Source organism: Cornus florida, unplaced genomic scaffold (assembly GCF_030987335.1).
Source record: "Cornus florida cultivar Cherokee Brave unplaced genomic scaffold, ASM3098733v1 CherokeeBrave_3.0.0_Hap2_Chr05, whole genome shotgun sequence".
NCBI lineage: Eukaryota > Viridiplantae > Streptophyta > Magnoliopsida > Cornales > Cornaceae > Cornus > Cornus florida.
In genome coordinates, this window is record NW_026775575.1 from 63,128,939 (window position 1) to 63,144,793 (window position 15,855).

Here is a 15,855-nt window from a genome sequence, read left to right on the forward strand (position 1 = left end):
AAGGATAATATAATAAAATTAATAACAAAAGTGTTTTAAACAACATTATTACCAAAAGCATGAATGCTTTTACTGACAACAAATTTATAATAGTTCTATTAATAAAAATACTTTCAACAAATTTATAATAGTTCTATTAATAAAAATACTTTCAACGTTCTTACAGTAATCCGAACTCTAATACGTTCTTTTTTGTATTTGTTGTATTTTAAATTGTATCCCTAATACTTGCCATTTATTACAATTATCCCACAAACTACCCATCTTAGAGTTTTGATCCCTGACATAAAATTCTACCCTTGGGTTGATTACCTTTACTCTATAGTTAATAGCTATGGACTCCTCACACAGATACACGACATGGAGACCATGCTTGCTTCCCCATCATCACCACCATAATCCTTTATTCCTCTGCCGCCGCCGCCACCACCACCACCACCACCACATTTCACCTCACTGTCCACTTCACGGCCATCTTCTCCAGCCAAACAGGTCCCCCCTCACATGCCCTAAATTCACTTTTCCCCCAAATCCTGAACCTGCTGAGTCTGTTCCTTCGCCAAACAGCACGAACCAATTGAACTTGCAGCTTCCTGATGTTCTGTAAGTTTTGCTTCAATTCCTTCTCTTCTCTTATTTTTCCGATTTATCTGTCTATTCATTTATTCTAATCATCACAGCCTCTCTCTTATTTTTATTTAAAAAAATGTAACAGTCATGTTAAACTTCATTTGTTCATTGTGTTTTCCACTTAAATTGGGCTAATTCAAATGTTGACCATCATTCCTGTTAATACATATATATGTCTATTTATATGTTTCAGGTTAGACTTAGGTCTGCTTTATAAATTTTTATTATTTCTTGGGTTTTGTGATTATTCATGTCTCTTTACATTGGAATTCCTGTTAATGAGATCGGATTTGTCGAATGTTTGGTTTCAGAGAACTTCTCTTATGTGGTAAAATTAAAGAGAATTTTTTTTTTAATAGAAATGAGGTCATGGGACATGACACAGCCAAATGCACAAAGGCTTCTTTAAGCCCTAGAATTAGGAATTTAAAACATTGGACGCAGTTGGGTTCTATTTTCAATACAGTGGAATTAAATTGATTTCCTTTGTGGAGAACAGAAAAAGGGATCAGCTAGAAAATTAGATCCTATTTTAGTTTTACTCTCAAAATACAGTTCTCAAGACTTCGGAAAATAGAAAACAATATTCAAGAATTATAAAGATTGTTGTTCTATGAAAATTTGTGTTTTTTGTCTTAACTTTGTTGGGAGCAGTTTTCATACACCTTTCAAGCAAACAGATTTTCAGATCGTGTTGTGTTTTTCCTGTTCTCTAAGAATTAAAGAAATTCAGAAAATAATACCAAGCATACCCTGGTTCCTCAATATAATTGTACTTGGATATTGAGAGAACTGGCGAAAGGAAACAAGTATAGAAGTTTGTACATTTATATTATATCTTGTTTTTGCTTACTTCATGTATGAAGTAGGATAACATTTTACTTATTTTTTAGGATAGTTATATATAGGTTTTTCTTACTTTATGTATGAAATAGGATAGTAAATTTCCTTGTGGTTCGCCACCTCATTAAAATGAAGATACATCTCAAATAAATAAAGTCTTGTCTCAACTACTTTGGATTAGTTCAGTCAATCCACATGCTATTATGTATACCCTTACTATCTCAATCCATGTTAAGTTTTATCTTGTCCTTCCCTTAGCATTGTCTTCAATGTGGACCATGTCACTTTTGTCGCATTTGTGGTTATTTTTTTTCCCAGTTGCATATGTAGTTATTGTTAACCATCTTAATCATTTTTTAATTTTATTTATTCCCAATGTGTGTTGCTTCAGCTGTCTCAAGAATGCATTTTCAAGAAAGAAAAACCATCTGAAAATTGAACTTATTCCTAATTTTATTCTTTCTTGTGTTAGCATGCATTTTCTCAATATTTGCATTTCCCCACACTTCATCTATGAGCATGTTTCTTAATCGACCCTCATTCCATCCTATAAATTATGTATGGCTTATATAGTAATTGTTTTTAGTTTTAAAGGTATACGTCAATTACACATGAAAAAATCACTCCCTCCCTTAATGCATCTTGTTTTAAATTCTGTAAGGAATGTAATCTTCAATTTATCCTTCTATATGAACAATAAATCCTAGTTAATGAAATTATTCGCCTTTTAGTATCTAATAATGTGGAGGGAAAAAACTCCCTCCAATAAAAAGCGCACACGTCATCACTACCCATATCTACATTCCAAGGACATATAAGGCCCATCATGTTCAAGCCCAAATTGAGGGTATTTACAGCCTAAGACCATTGTTATTTGTCCTCCAACCTCCATCAAGGCCGAATCAAGAAGTCATCAGCCCAGCTTATTAATATTTAACATCTGGTCTGTTACTCAAGCCCAGCCGGATCAAAATATGTTCAGCCCAGTTATTCAAGAATGCACAAGTCCTACCAGTTGAAGGATTTACTGTAGAAGGAAAACTCTGAGATAGGAAGTTCTGTACAAGGCAAGTTCTATGTATGGAAAATTCGACAATGGAAAGAACTCTATTAGAAAAGAATGTTTATATAGAAAGAATTGGAGGGCAAGCAACGCGAGTCCTACCATAATTTTGCAATCTGTTGTATATAAATAGAGGCTAAGACCTCCAATAAAGCCATCAAGCAATTCTACGCTTCTCTATATACTGTTCTTGTTTATTTTCATTATTTGTTGAGTGAGTTGTTTTATTTTTCTCAATCATTATTGGTTGAGCGAAATTCTGCATCTACACTTTGGCGCCGTCTGTGGGAAACGTATAAAAATATACTCCCACTTGTTCTTCAAATCAAATCCTTAGTCGTGTCTGGAATGTTAAATGGAGAGTCAGCAATGAATCAACAGATAGAATTGATGCAAAAGATGCGAGAAGAGTTCTTGCACCAATTTGAGACACTCCGGCAAGCAAACGATACGAGTGTCGCCCAGATAGCTGCGCTTCAGCAGCAGACTCATACGCTGCACACGACCATGGCCAGGCTAACGCCACAACCACCACCAGGCGATGCTGCGGCACCACCCCCCACCTGGAATTTACCTCCGGTTCACGAGCCTCCAGCCAACGAGACACCACCCAACGGGGCTCGACCTAATGAGGTTCAGCAAAAGCAAGGGACGAGATCCGAGGCGGTTGCTTCGGATAATCTCCCGCATCGCACACAGGACGAACAGGCCGAGTCCAGCCATAGGCTTACGGTATGGTCCAATGGCGTTCCAGATGGCGCACGCGCACAAGATGCCTTCGACGAAAAGAAGCTCTTAAGAGTTCAGACACCAGCCGAGATGGCTAGAGAGCACAAAAACTCTTTGGTCAAGACCCCCTTTACTGACGAGGTGTACCTTGTGGAGAGACCAAAGAAGTTCACTATGCCATCCTTCACCCAGTTCGATGGGGCAGGAGACCCCTCTCGGCATCTCGATCATTATGTGCAAAAGATGGCACTGGACGATCATAACGATCCATGGATGTGTAAGGTTTTTCCTACCAGTTTAACCGGAGCAGCGTTAGAATGGTTTAGGAATAGGCCACACAAGTTTATCCCTGATTATGAGACCTTGTGCACTATGTTCTTAGCCCAGTATTGCGGAAATAAGAAGCAGAAGAAAAGTATCGCCAGCCTTTCCACCATAAGGCAAAGGAAGGGAGAAACTCTGCAAGATTTTTTATCCAGGTTTAACATGGAGGCCTCGGAGATAGCAGATTGCCACCCTGCCACGGCAATCAAAACATTTAAGTTGGCAATGATCCAGGGAACTAAGTTTCACACATCCTTGGTCAAATATTCCCCCCCGGATATGCAGACTTTGAACGCTAGGGCATAAATCTACATTCGGTTGGAGGAAAACGTAGCCCACCGTGCACAGCACGCTACCCTCGTCACAGTGGAAAACAAGTCTCGAGAGAAGGTTGCGAGCACAAGGATGCAGAAGGTTCCTCATACCGCCACACAAGTCACCCAAGCGTCTGAGAAGAGGCGAAGGACAGAGGACAGGCTTACCCCTCTCCGTACTACCTTGGCGCGCCTATTCCAAGAGAATAAGACGAGGTTCGCAACTCCTCAGCCCATGAAACAACCCTTGGAGCAGAGGGACAAAAGCAAACATTGTGCCTACCATAGAGACTATGGACATACCACCAATGACTGCAGGTCCCTTCAGCGACAGGTAGAAAGCATGATAGTGAGAGGAGAGTTGGTGGAGTATCTTGCCACGAAGGAGCACGTAAAACCTCGGGAGGTTAACCCTTGACGGGTAGAGGGCGGTCAGGTAAAAGTTATCCATGCTATACACGGAAGGTCAGAGGATGATGAAGAGTCTGAAGAGTTGTACAGATCCAGGCTGAGAGAGGCTCATAAGTTACGAAGATTGTCTTCGGTAAACACGGTTGCACCAGGCAGCATCAACATTGGATTCGGTAACAATGATCTTTCTAGAGTCCAGCGCCCGCATGAGGACCCCTTGGTCATTAGCCTCCTGGTAGCGAATTATATGATCAGGAGAGTGCTAATAGATCCGGGAAGTAGCGCCAACATCATTACAAAAACAGCTTTTGATCAGTTGGGGGTTTCGCCATCGTCCATCAGGCCAACTTCCAGCCCCCTAATGGGATTTGATGGTACTAAGGTGAATCCGCTTGGGGTGATCGATCTATCCGTTACTGCAGCAAAGAGGACTCTGAAGGAGAACTTTGTCGTGACAGAGATTCATCCATCTTATAACCTCATTATGGGGAGAGGTTGGATCCATCGTATGAACGGAGTCCCCTCTACCCTTCATCAAGTAATGAGGTGTTTATCCCCAGATGGCAGGGAAGTCATCGACCTCTGGGGAGACCAGGTGGCTGCAAAAGAATGTTACATGCTAACGCTACATGAAGCAAAAAAGGCGTCAAAATCACCTCAGTTAGAGGCGAATCCCAAAGGCGCAATCAAATAGCAGTTACAATATCCTCTGCCCAAGTATCTCAAGGCAGAGGAAGAAGCCGAGGCTGAAGCACCTACCGAGGAGTCCCTCGATGCTATAGAGGTAGTCCTCGGAGACCCTCAGAAGGTCACCTACATTGGCTCATCTTGCACAGCCGAAGAGAAGGAAGCAGTGATCAGGGTCATTCGGTGCAATTCAGATGTCTTTGCCTGGGATCACTCGGACATGGTGGGGATCGATCCTATGGTCTCATGCCATAGTTTGAGGGTTAACCCAGAATTCAGGCCGATCAAGCAGAGGCACCGACGGTTCGCACCTGAGCGGAATCGCATAATAGCCGAGGAAGTAAATAAACTATTACAAGCAGGATTCATTCGAGAGGTGCAGTACCCACAATGGCTCTCAAATGTAGTAGTCGTTCAAAAGAAGAATGGGAAATGGAGGGTATGCGTAGATTATACCAACCTTAACAAAGCTTGCCCAAAAGATAGCTTCCCTCTGCCCAAAATTGATCAAATGGTGGATGCTACGACTGGTTATGAGAGGCTCACATTCCTCAATGCATACTCCGGCTACAATCAGATTCCCATGAATCCTGAAGATGAGGAGAAAACCGCTTTCATTACAGAGACGGGCACTTACTGCTACAGAGTGATGCCCTTCGGCCTAAAGAATGCTGGAGCCACCTACCAGCGACTTGTCAATAAAATTTTCAATAATCTGCCGGGGAACACAGTTGAAGCCTATATCGATGATATGGTGGTCAAGAGTATACGGAAAGAGGACCACCCGAAGCACCTCCAGGAGGTCTTTGATACCCTCAAGAGGTACAATATGAAGTTGAACCCCACCAAGTGCTCTTTCGCCGTCTCATCAGGACAGTTCCTCGGGCACGTCGTAAATAAAAGAGGAATAGAAGTAAGCCCAGCTCAGGCAAAGGCACTCATACAGAACCAGGAGCCAAAAACCCGCAGGGAAGTGCAAGTTTTAACCGGCCGAATTGCGGCTCTCAGCCGGTTCATATCCCGATTATCTGATAAGTATAAGCCTTTCTTTGATGCTATTCGATCCAAAAGCAAAGATATGTGGGGACCTCAGCAGCAGGAAGCTCTCAACCAATTGAAAAGCTACATGACGAAACCCCCGATCCTTTCTGCTCCAACGCCCGGAGACACTCTCATCCTGTACTTAGCAGTATCAGCTGTAGCAACGAGTGCAGTGTTGATCAAAGAAGAAGGCAAGTTTCAGCACCCAATCTTTTACACAAGCAAAACGATGACGGATGCCGAGACACGGTACAACAAGACGGAAAAGGTAATCCTGGCGTTAATTTATGCTAAGAGGAAACTTCGACATTACTTCGAGTCTCACAGCATAGTGGTGCTTACAAATCACCCTATACGAGCTATCCTAGCTAAACCAGACCTGTCTGGTCGAATTACAAAATGGGCTATTGAACTTAGCTCTTTTGACATCACCTATGCACCGAAGGTGTCTCACAGGGGGCAGTCAGTAGCGGATTTCCTACTAGAGTACGAAGATCAACCTGAGGAACCGACACTTCAAGAGCCATACTGGGAGTTACGGGTTGATGGCTTTTCCAACCGGAAAAGGGCAGGGGCCGGGATTGACATCACAACACCCGAGGGTACCAAGCTGCAGCAGTCAATTTTGCTAGATTTCCCATTTACTAATAACGAGGCCGAGTATGAGGCATTGCTCGCCGGACTTCGGCTAGCTAAACAGCTACAGGAGGAACGTATGAAGTCATACAAAGATGCTGTAGAGAGTGCTATCCGGGAGTTCGATCAAATCGAGTTCCATCAGGTACCACGAGATGAAAATGCCGAAGCAGATCGATTGGCCGCATCCGCATCCGCATCATCTTCAGATGAAGAGTTGATTCGGCTTGTTCCAATCGATGTTCTCGAAGAACCCAGCATTAATCCCCGGCAAGAGGTGATGGTGATCCCGGAAGTACCACGCGAGCCCTGCTGGATTGATCCAATCGAGGCCTACCTCAAGGAAGGAGTTCTCCCGAGTCAGAAAGCTGAGGTAAGGAAGCTTAGGCTTACCGCGGCTAAGTACGCAATCATCAATAACCAGTTGTACCGAAGGTCATTCTCCGGTCCTTATCTCAAGTGTTTAACCCCTACTGAGGCTCTCACAATTCTAAAACAAGTTCATGAAGGAGGTTGTGGAAACCACTCGGGAGGAAGATCCCTTGCACACAAAATTCTAACCCAAGGTTATTTTTGGCCATACTTGGCTTGGAATGCCGAGGAATACTCAAGAAGATGTGACAAGTGTCAGCGCCATGGTCCAATAAAGCACCAACCTGCCGAAGGTTTGCACGCCATGGCTAATCCATGGCCGTTCGCCCAATGGGGGATTGATATAGTAGGACCATTACCCAAAACCATGGAAAAAAAGGAGCATGTACTTCTGGCTACGGATTACTTCACCAAGTGGGTGGAAGCTGAAGCCTTCTCTAGCGTCACCCACGAAGAAGTGAAGCATTTTATTTGGAGCAACATTATTTGCCGGTTTGGGGTACCAAAAGTCATCGTAATGGACAATGGTAAGAACCTCGATAACAGAAGTACAAGGAAGTTCTTTAGCGAACATGGAATCCTGCAAAAATTGGCTGCAGTTAGTCATCCACAAGGCAATGGGCAAGCTGAAATAACTAATCGCACGATATTCGGGTGCTTAAAGAAAAAATTGGAGAAATTGAAGACAAAGTGGTACGAGAATCTCCCTCAAGTGCTCTGGGCCTATCGAACCACTCCAAGACGACCCACGGGAGAAAGCCCATTTGCTATGGCATATGGATCCGAAGCTGTCATTCCTACCGAGTCCATAATCCCAACCCTTCGGACATCCTTGGTACTGGAGGGGAACAATGAGCAACAACTCGAACATAGCCTTGATCTTGTGGACGAAAGGAGAGATGCAGCAGCAATTCGTCTCGCGGCATACCAACAGCAGGTGTGTAACAGTTATAACAAACGCGTCAGATTCAGGAGCTTTGTGGTAGGCGATTGGGTTTTGAAGCAGGAGACAGCTCATGTAAAGAAACTGGAACCTAATTGGACCGGACCCTACAGGGTTACCGAAGTAGTGGAGAAAGGAGCATATCGTTTGGCTGAAGCTGGCGGACGTCCCATTGCGCGTCCTTGGAACGCAATACACCTGAAAAGGTATTTCCATTAGTTAAGTTTGTCCATTTTGCTACAACTTCTTCACAAATAAAGCTACGTATGTCCACAATCAGCCAAACTTTTCTTTATTTTGCTTCTATATTCAGTACAACTTTCCTCTATTTTTGTTTCTTTTTATAAAAATGGGGGGCCATACTACTCTATGATTATGCGATTTTTATGCATGCATGGCATTCGTCTGCATGCATGGCATTCGTCTGATTTTTTTCAAAAAAAAAACAACAAAACATGAGTTATGGCCTGTGCTTAAACCTTTCTATCCCACATCGACAAAAAAGTATGTGCTACATTCTGTTATATATAGAAATATTCAAATAGTTAATCACGGTGTAAGGAGGGCCCACTGGTATTTAAGGCTGTCAAGCTCAATACCAGAGGCATTCCTTACACCGACCTTTTTGACAAAATTTAGTCTATGTCCCACATCGGATAGAAATAGAAAAGAAATGCGGTTCATATATGCGTGGTCCACAACATTTGGTTGCCAAGAAGGGAGTATCAGTGGAGGAGGCAGGTCTCCAAAGTCAACAAATGGAAAACGTCACAGCCACTGTTACTCGCTTTCTTGGCCTCTTATCATTTTTGAATCCTCGGCCTCATGATAAGTGGTTTGAGGAAAAATAAAAAACAAACCTCCCCTCAGGCTTAACGCGGGGGAGTAGTTCATTCGCCTCGGACCTTGAGTGTCTGGTTCGGCAAAACCTCCCATCTGGCTCAGCGCCGGGGAGTGATTCATTTAAACCTCCCCTCAGGCTCAGCGCCGGGGAGTAGGTCATTCGCCTCAGACCCTAGGTGTCTGGCTCGGCAAAAATCTCGCCTCGGACCCTAAGTGTTCGACTCGGCGAAAATCTCGCCTCGGACCCTAAGTGTCCGGCTCGGCAAAACCTCCCCTCCGGCTCCACGCCAGGGAATGTATAATTCGCCTCAGATCCTAAGTGTCCGAGACAGCTTCGGACCCTAAGTGTCCTATTCAGCACTAGTCCTCCACGACTCAGTGCCGAGGGATAATTCGCCTCGAATCCTAAGTGTCCGAGACAGATTTGGACCCTAAGTGTCCTATTCAGCAATATTCCTCCACACTAAGTGCCGAGGAATAATTCGCCTTAGACCTCTGGTGCCCGGATCAGAACTCTTTCCTCCGGACTCCAAGTGTTTAATACCCTGTGGATGCGGATATATCATAAGTTCATCATGATCCACCCCACATTAGGAACACACGAGAAGGAAAGAGTATGTATACATCTACTGCAGGCAAGTAAAAGGCAAGGAGGGTTCATTTAACAGTTAAATCATTGTCCATATGAATCATCTTGCGATATCAACTAAACTGTTAAAAGGATCTCCTTCTTCCACCATCCTTGCGTTTTCGTAGATAGCATAAATCCGAAGCATAAAGACAATGTTTATTGTTTAAACACATTACCAGTCAGAGAAATATGAACAGTATCAAGAGCATACAGCAAAAACAAGTCAGGTAAGCCTAAAACAAAAAATTATATTCATTATCCCAAACAGGCTGTCCATAAAAACAAAATACATGGTTCTACTTCCTCTTCGGATCGAAGGGAGTAGATTCAAAAGCATCCACTACAGTAGGACTTGGGGTAGGAGGAATTGAAGCCGCAGGAGCAGACGAGCTAGGAGTACCCTTCAGGTGCGCCTTCACCATCTCGGCAAAGCGGATTTCAGCTTCCAAAGCCTCTGGCCCTTCATCGTATGGGAAGTGCACCCCCACCTGCTTGTCAAAAGCGTCCGGATCCATCGTCTTAGGGCCTGAGCCCTGATTATAACCAGACCGGAACGCTTTAGCACTAGCCAGGTGTGCCAGACAGGAGTAGCGCCCCTGCATTTGCTTCCCCGCCTTGAAGCAAGTAGTAAGAGCCTCGGTTAGGCGTTGAACTTCGGCCTGAAGAGAATCCACCTTAGCCTCAGAGGTTGATAACTGCATCTTGTACGCATCCTTGGCTTCAGAAGCTATCTTCAGATTGGTAGAGGCAGTAGTGGCTCTCTTCTCTGCATTGTCAAGATCCTTTTCCAGCTTCTTGATGGAGAGGGATTGAGCTTCAGCAGTGGCGCAGAGGGCCATGGTGTGGTATAGACTCTGTTTAACAGGGGAGCAAATATAAGCAAGCAAGAGTAACATAATTCTGAAGGAGCAATGCGAACCTCTATGGCTCGGACCGGGGCAGAGGGGAGTAGTTGTTCCAACCCCATTTGGCTGATGGCTTCCTCGTCCTTTGGGAGCCACATTTCTCGAGCCACCGCCAGTGCAGCTGAAGGGTCTGTAATCACAGAATCCCCTGAGTGCAGGACTGAATTGTCAGCCCTGGTGAAGGAAGGAGTTCAAGGAGCCCCAGTCTCAGCCAGAACAAAGGCCCTGACTTCATCTTTAGGTTCGGCCTCTCCAGCCTTTTTCCCTCTGCTCTTAGAAGGGACTTTGCCCTTGCCAGAGGATGAGGGGTTGAGGCGAGATTTCTTCATTGGTGGTTCCTCAACCTCCACCTCATCCTCAGTTGATCCAATAACAACCAAGGGTTGGGCGTCTTCGGCTTTCTTTTTTAAAGCCTCAGCCCTCAGTATCTCCTCCTCAGTCATAGGGAAACTGTCAAAGGATGGTAGAGACAGATCCATGAGGTCTGCAGCAACAGCACTGGAGGCAATATCCTTGAGGTTTGAAGAAGTTAGCAGGTCCTCGATAGGCGAGGGGTCACTCCAGACTCGTTCCTCAAGAAAAGAAAGTCTGTTCCTTGCCGCGGAGGATGGGAATGTAGCTGAAAAAACACCAAGAAACTCATAAGTACGGCGAAACATTAAGACTTGGCAAGGAAAACAGCCAGAACACTTGGTATGAAGGGAGGTTAAGTATTCTATACTTAATTTCCCGAACTTGCGCGGGATGGGGAGCGTAATTGATTGGGGCAGGAACCATTTTCCTTTAACTATAACCATCCTTTCTTTCCACTTCTTTTCGGATGAAGGAAGGTTCGTGCATATCCTTTGATGAAGGGGAGAGGTAAAAAAGAAGCGACCAGGCTCGGTCCCATGCTTAGATATATTGTAAGTAAGCAGAAGGTCGGCAAGGGTCAAATCCAGAGCCTCTAATTTCCGGCGCACCAACAGTGCCGAAAGGATGCGAAAGAAATTAGGATTTACCTGAAGGGGGGCAAGACCCAGCTTATTGAAAACTAAATGATAGAAGGGATGAAGAGGGAATCGGAGGGCGTTAAGATGCCCCACCGAAAGAAGCAACTCATCCTCCTCAATTCCCTCGCCGGAGGTAAAATCGGCACCCTCGGGATATTCTGCAATTTCTACTCCCTCAGGAATATCAAATTCTTCCATTACCGAAGCAATAGAGAACTTGATGCGGCGAATAGAGATGATTGCTTTCTTCTCTTCATGAGTAAGAACATAATCAGAGCCTGAGGTGGATGTCTCGATTGGAAGAGGGGAAGTACCTAATGGATTCAACAAAGGGCGATCTGCAGAAACCCTAGGAGGGGGAGCCTTAATGCGAACGGGGGAAGATGAAGGTGTGGATTCAGAATCCCCAAGGTCTATATGTTCGGGAGTAGATGAAGTACTCATAATGAAAGATTGAAGAGAAAGATACGAGACTAACCTGACAAAACGATGAAATGAAGAACGCAGAAGTGCAGCAAGGGCAAATGTAACTCTTGCAAAATCTTGTATGACGGAGTAATAATGAAAGACCTCGAACCGTTTCTGAAGCAAAGTAAAAAACCGTTTTCAATTCCCTCTTTAATAGGAGCCGTCGCTCAATTAAAAACGAAATTTGGGGCAAAGTGTGGAGGGAAAAAAACTCCCTCCAATAAAAAGCGCACACGTCACCACTACCCATATCTACATTCCAAGGACATATAAGGCCCATCATGCTCAAGCCTAAATTGAGGGTATTTACAGCCCAAGACCATTGTTATTTGTCCTCCAACCTCCATCAAGGCCGAACCAAGAAGTCATCAGCTCAGCTTATTAATATTTAACATCTGGCCTGTTACTCAAGCCCAGCCGGATCAAAATATGTTCAGCCTAGTTATTCAAGAATGCACAAGTCCTACCAGTTGAAGGATTTACTGTAGAAGGAAAATTCTGAGATAGGAAGTTCTGTACAAGGCAAGTTCTATGTATGGAAAATTCGACAATGGAAAGAACTCTATTAGAAAAGAATGTTTATATAGAAAGAATTGGAGGGCAAGCAACGCGAGTCCTACCATAATTTTGCAATCTGTTGTATATAAATAGAGGCTAAGACCTCCAATAAAGCCATCAAGCAATTCTATGCTTTTCTATATACTGTTCTTGTTTATTTTCATTATTTGTTGAGTGAGTTGTTTTATTTTTCTCAATCATTATTGGTTGAGCGAAATTCTGCACCTACAAATAATTTTCAATTTTTTGCTTTATCTTCATTTGTATTCCTAGTTTAAGTAAATTTACATTACAAATATTTAGTTCTATTTTCTAGAATTTCTTTCAATACCTGTAACTAGATTGCCCCTACATTAGTTCCATCAATCAAAATAATAACACCAGTACATGGTATATACTAAGTAATTTTAGCTTAATGTATATTTTCAGTTCATACATAACTAAGACAAAAAGATAATGTCTTCATGCTGATCCATGATGTAAAGTTATAGTAATTAGAAAGTCACTTGTTTTCCCCCCAATTTTTCTCATTATTGCCACAGTTCCATTATATGTGTCTTTTATATGTTGATATGTGCTATTTATTACTTTTCCCTTTTCTAAGACACATCATGTTACATTTCTTAAGACCCTATCACAGACTTCCAAGAAATCTTTAAAAATCATAGAAAGATCTTTCTTATTCTCGTTAAAGCTTTCTAATAATCTTTCCACTAACTAAACAATTTCCATTGTTGACCTTCTTAGCATAAAGCCATATCTGATTAGCACATCACTCGCTCCCTAATCACTTACAACTACCTACACCACCAGAATATCACTCCTCCATCTCTGGTTGCAACCCCATCACCATGGCCGCATCCACCATCCTAACTGTCTGCTAGCAATTCCATTAAAACTCACCACTCTGACATCCGTCGATAACCATCAGTTCATCACAATTGACCTTATTGAAACCTAATTGCATAACTGTCATTGTCTATCCCATATTCATACTATCACAATCAAATTCACTTCCATAACCCCACCTCCATAACCACCTCTCTCTAAAATTTCTTTTTTTCTCCCTTTCTCCAAAATTTCCATTTTCCTTTTCTAAGTTCTCTAAAAGTGTTACTCTCTCCCTGTTGAGATGTTTTCTACACTCTTTTATTGTCTCTTTAAAATATCAGTAATTATCTCAAAGTATGTCCATCCTCTCATTCTCTCTTTAAAGTCAATACCTTCCACTGAAATTTATTGTGATACTTCGTTTTCTTTATAATATTTGTTTCTCTAAAATTCTAGCAACTCCTTCCAAATCTTTTGGCAACTTTTTCTCACTTTAACTTTTTATTATGATCATAGTTGTTAAAGGCGCGCCTAGGCTCCATAAAAGCCCCAAGCTCGTCAAGGCTCAGTTAGAGCGCCTCAACCTACTACGGGCCATCCCCTTCAATTAGACTCACATAAAGTCCTCAGGCTCACACTTTTTAGTAGGCTCCAGGCTAAAAAAAGGACGCGCCTTGTATTTTTTAATCATTTATTCATATCATTTTCTTTTTTACTTGATGACTAGTAAATTAAAAGGTTCTATATCATATATCTTATTGTTTAACCTTCTGAAATATTTGACAAAGTTCATAAATTTATGATTCACTCACTACTTACATTAACTGCAATTACTGTTTGATTATGAATATATATAATAATATATGGTTAAATATGCATTATTATATACACGCGCCTTACTTCGATCAGGCTCGCGCCTTATACTGCGCTTTGCGCTTAAGCTCCAGAAGGCATTTGGCGCCTTAGTGCGCCTTGAGCCTTTAACTACTATGATTATGATCTTGGTAAATTACAAAAATTCTCTTGATTCTTCCTAAATTTCTGCAAATTTATTGGATTGTTGCTGGTGGTTGTGAGGAAAGGATGGCGACTGTTTTGTGGTGGGTTTGCCTTGGATGAGAGTTAGGAGGAAGATAGAGAAAGAGATGATGAAGTAGGAGATGTAGTGATATATGGTGGTTAGAATAGTTACAGCGAGACAAAGAGGGTGGAGTGTTGGTTATCTCATTGGTGGTTATGGATGAATGGTGGTATGCGGTCTGTGTAGTATGGTAGAGAGAGAAATTGAGGAGAGAAGAACACAATGGTAACGGCTTGTAAAAGGAAAATGATGATAAACAATGTTTAATAACTTTGTGAAGATGAAGCATAGACGGTAATATGTATTAATAAAGGGAAAAATGGACAATCCGGTTTCTGACCTAAAAATAAAAATGATCTTGTGCATTTTATTTGAATTTGTAAGGGTAAAATAGGTATTTTAGAAATAAATTTACAGTGATTTCCACAATCATGAACCTTGATGGGTTGATTTACTTGAGGGGGATCTGACAACTAAAGTAGAAGAGAGTGCAGTGTAATTTTGGGAATGATGAGTAACTTGTGTTGGGGTAGATGAGGAAAAGTCAATGCAATTTATCCTTGGGCTTCTTGGGTCTTGAGAAAGATTGGAGTCCACTCAGCTAAGCCACTTATAAATCCATGGCAGATTTATTTTTTATTTGAATTTCTCAATATGTTATATATATATATATATATATTCAATTTAATAGCTCATTTATTCATTATTCAAAGGGAAAAGCTAACCTTGGGGAGATTTCAACACTACTCTTCAATATCACAAAATACCCTTAATTCGCCTTTCCGCCTATTTTTCACTTATTTAAATTGATCTCCTATGGTTTTGGCTTCTCAATAGGATCGTACAAGAGGAGAATGAGGAATTGGATGTGGAAGACGAAGAAGAGCCTATTTTTGTTTTAACTGATGAATGGAGGGAGTTTTTTGCGAAATCTGAAGCTAAAAGAAGATTAGGTAGTCGCTATTTCCTCGTCATTCTTTTTTTACATACTGGAAATATGGTGTTTGTCTGTTTGATAATCTATACTAAATGTGCACAGAAAAGAAGCAGGCCAGAAAGAAGGGGAAAAATTGACTGGAGAACTTATAAACATCGATGAACTTGTCATCTTAAAGCATCAGGGTGGCAGCATGCCAGCAACTCCTTCAAAGTTGGATTTGGTTAAAGAATTATAGGTACCCCCTTTTTCCTCTCCTTCTCGGGGACAAGCAGGGTGGGTGGAGAGATAAAGATGGTATTCCAACTCCATTAGAGACTAAAAATTTAAGCATTTTGTTACTGATAATGTACATATCCACCTGATGCACACTTTTTCGTCTACAGTTTTTGATTGTTAGATCAGGATCACTCGATTCTCAGTGAACTTTTTAACTGTCCCTTTCTTTATTACAGATTAGGAGCATTACAGACCAGAAAGAACCAATCAAGACAAATAAATAATAGCAAGTAAATAAATAAATAAAAATCTGCCACAAAAATATGGAAGCACCAAAACTCGACAACAGAGAACCTTGTCCCTGAATCCTGGAAAAAACATTCTTGACATACTTGAA

At 42.1% G+C, this 15,855-nt stretch overlaps 1 protein-coding gene across 1 annotated transcript; it reads left to right on the plus strand.

Annotated features, from left to right (window-relative positions):
* The first annotated feature begins 305 nt into the window (after positions 1 to 305).
* On the plus strand, positions 306 to 15,638 carry LOC132306637 (uncharacterized). Its single transcript, XM_059804103.1, has 3 exons — positions 306 to 603; positions 15,140 to 15,255; positions 15,342 to 15,638. Exons 1-3 carry the CDS (start codon positions 335 to 337, stop codon positions 15,374 to 15,376), a joined length of 420 nt encoding a protein of 139 aa, XP_059660086.1. The 5' UTR covers positions 306 to 334; the 3' UTR covers positions 15,377 to 15,638.
* Positions 15,639 to 15,855: the final 217 nt, after the last annotated feature.

Coding starts and splice junctions, on each gene's coding strand:
- LOC132306637 (XM_059804103.1), top strand. CDS start 335: ATGGACTCCTCACACAGATACACGACATGGAGACCATGCTTGCTTCCC. Junction 604..15,139: donor TTGCAGCTTCCTGATGTTCT/GTAAGTTTTGCT, acceptor GCTTCTCAATAG/GATCGTACAAGAGGAGAATG. Junction 15,256..15,341: donor TGAAGCTAAAAGAAGATTAG/GTAGTCGCTATT, acceptor AAATGTGCACAG/AAAAGAAGCAGGCCAGAAAG.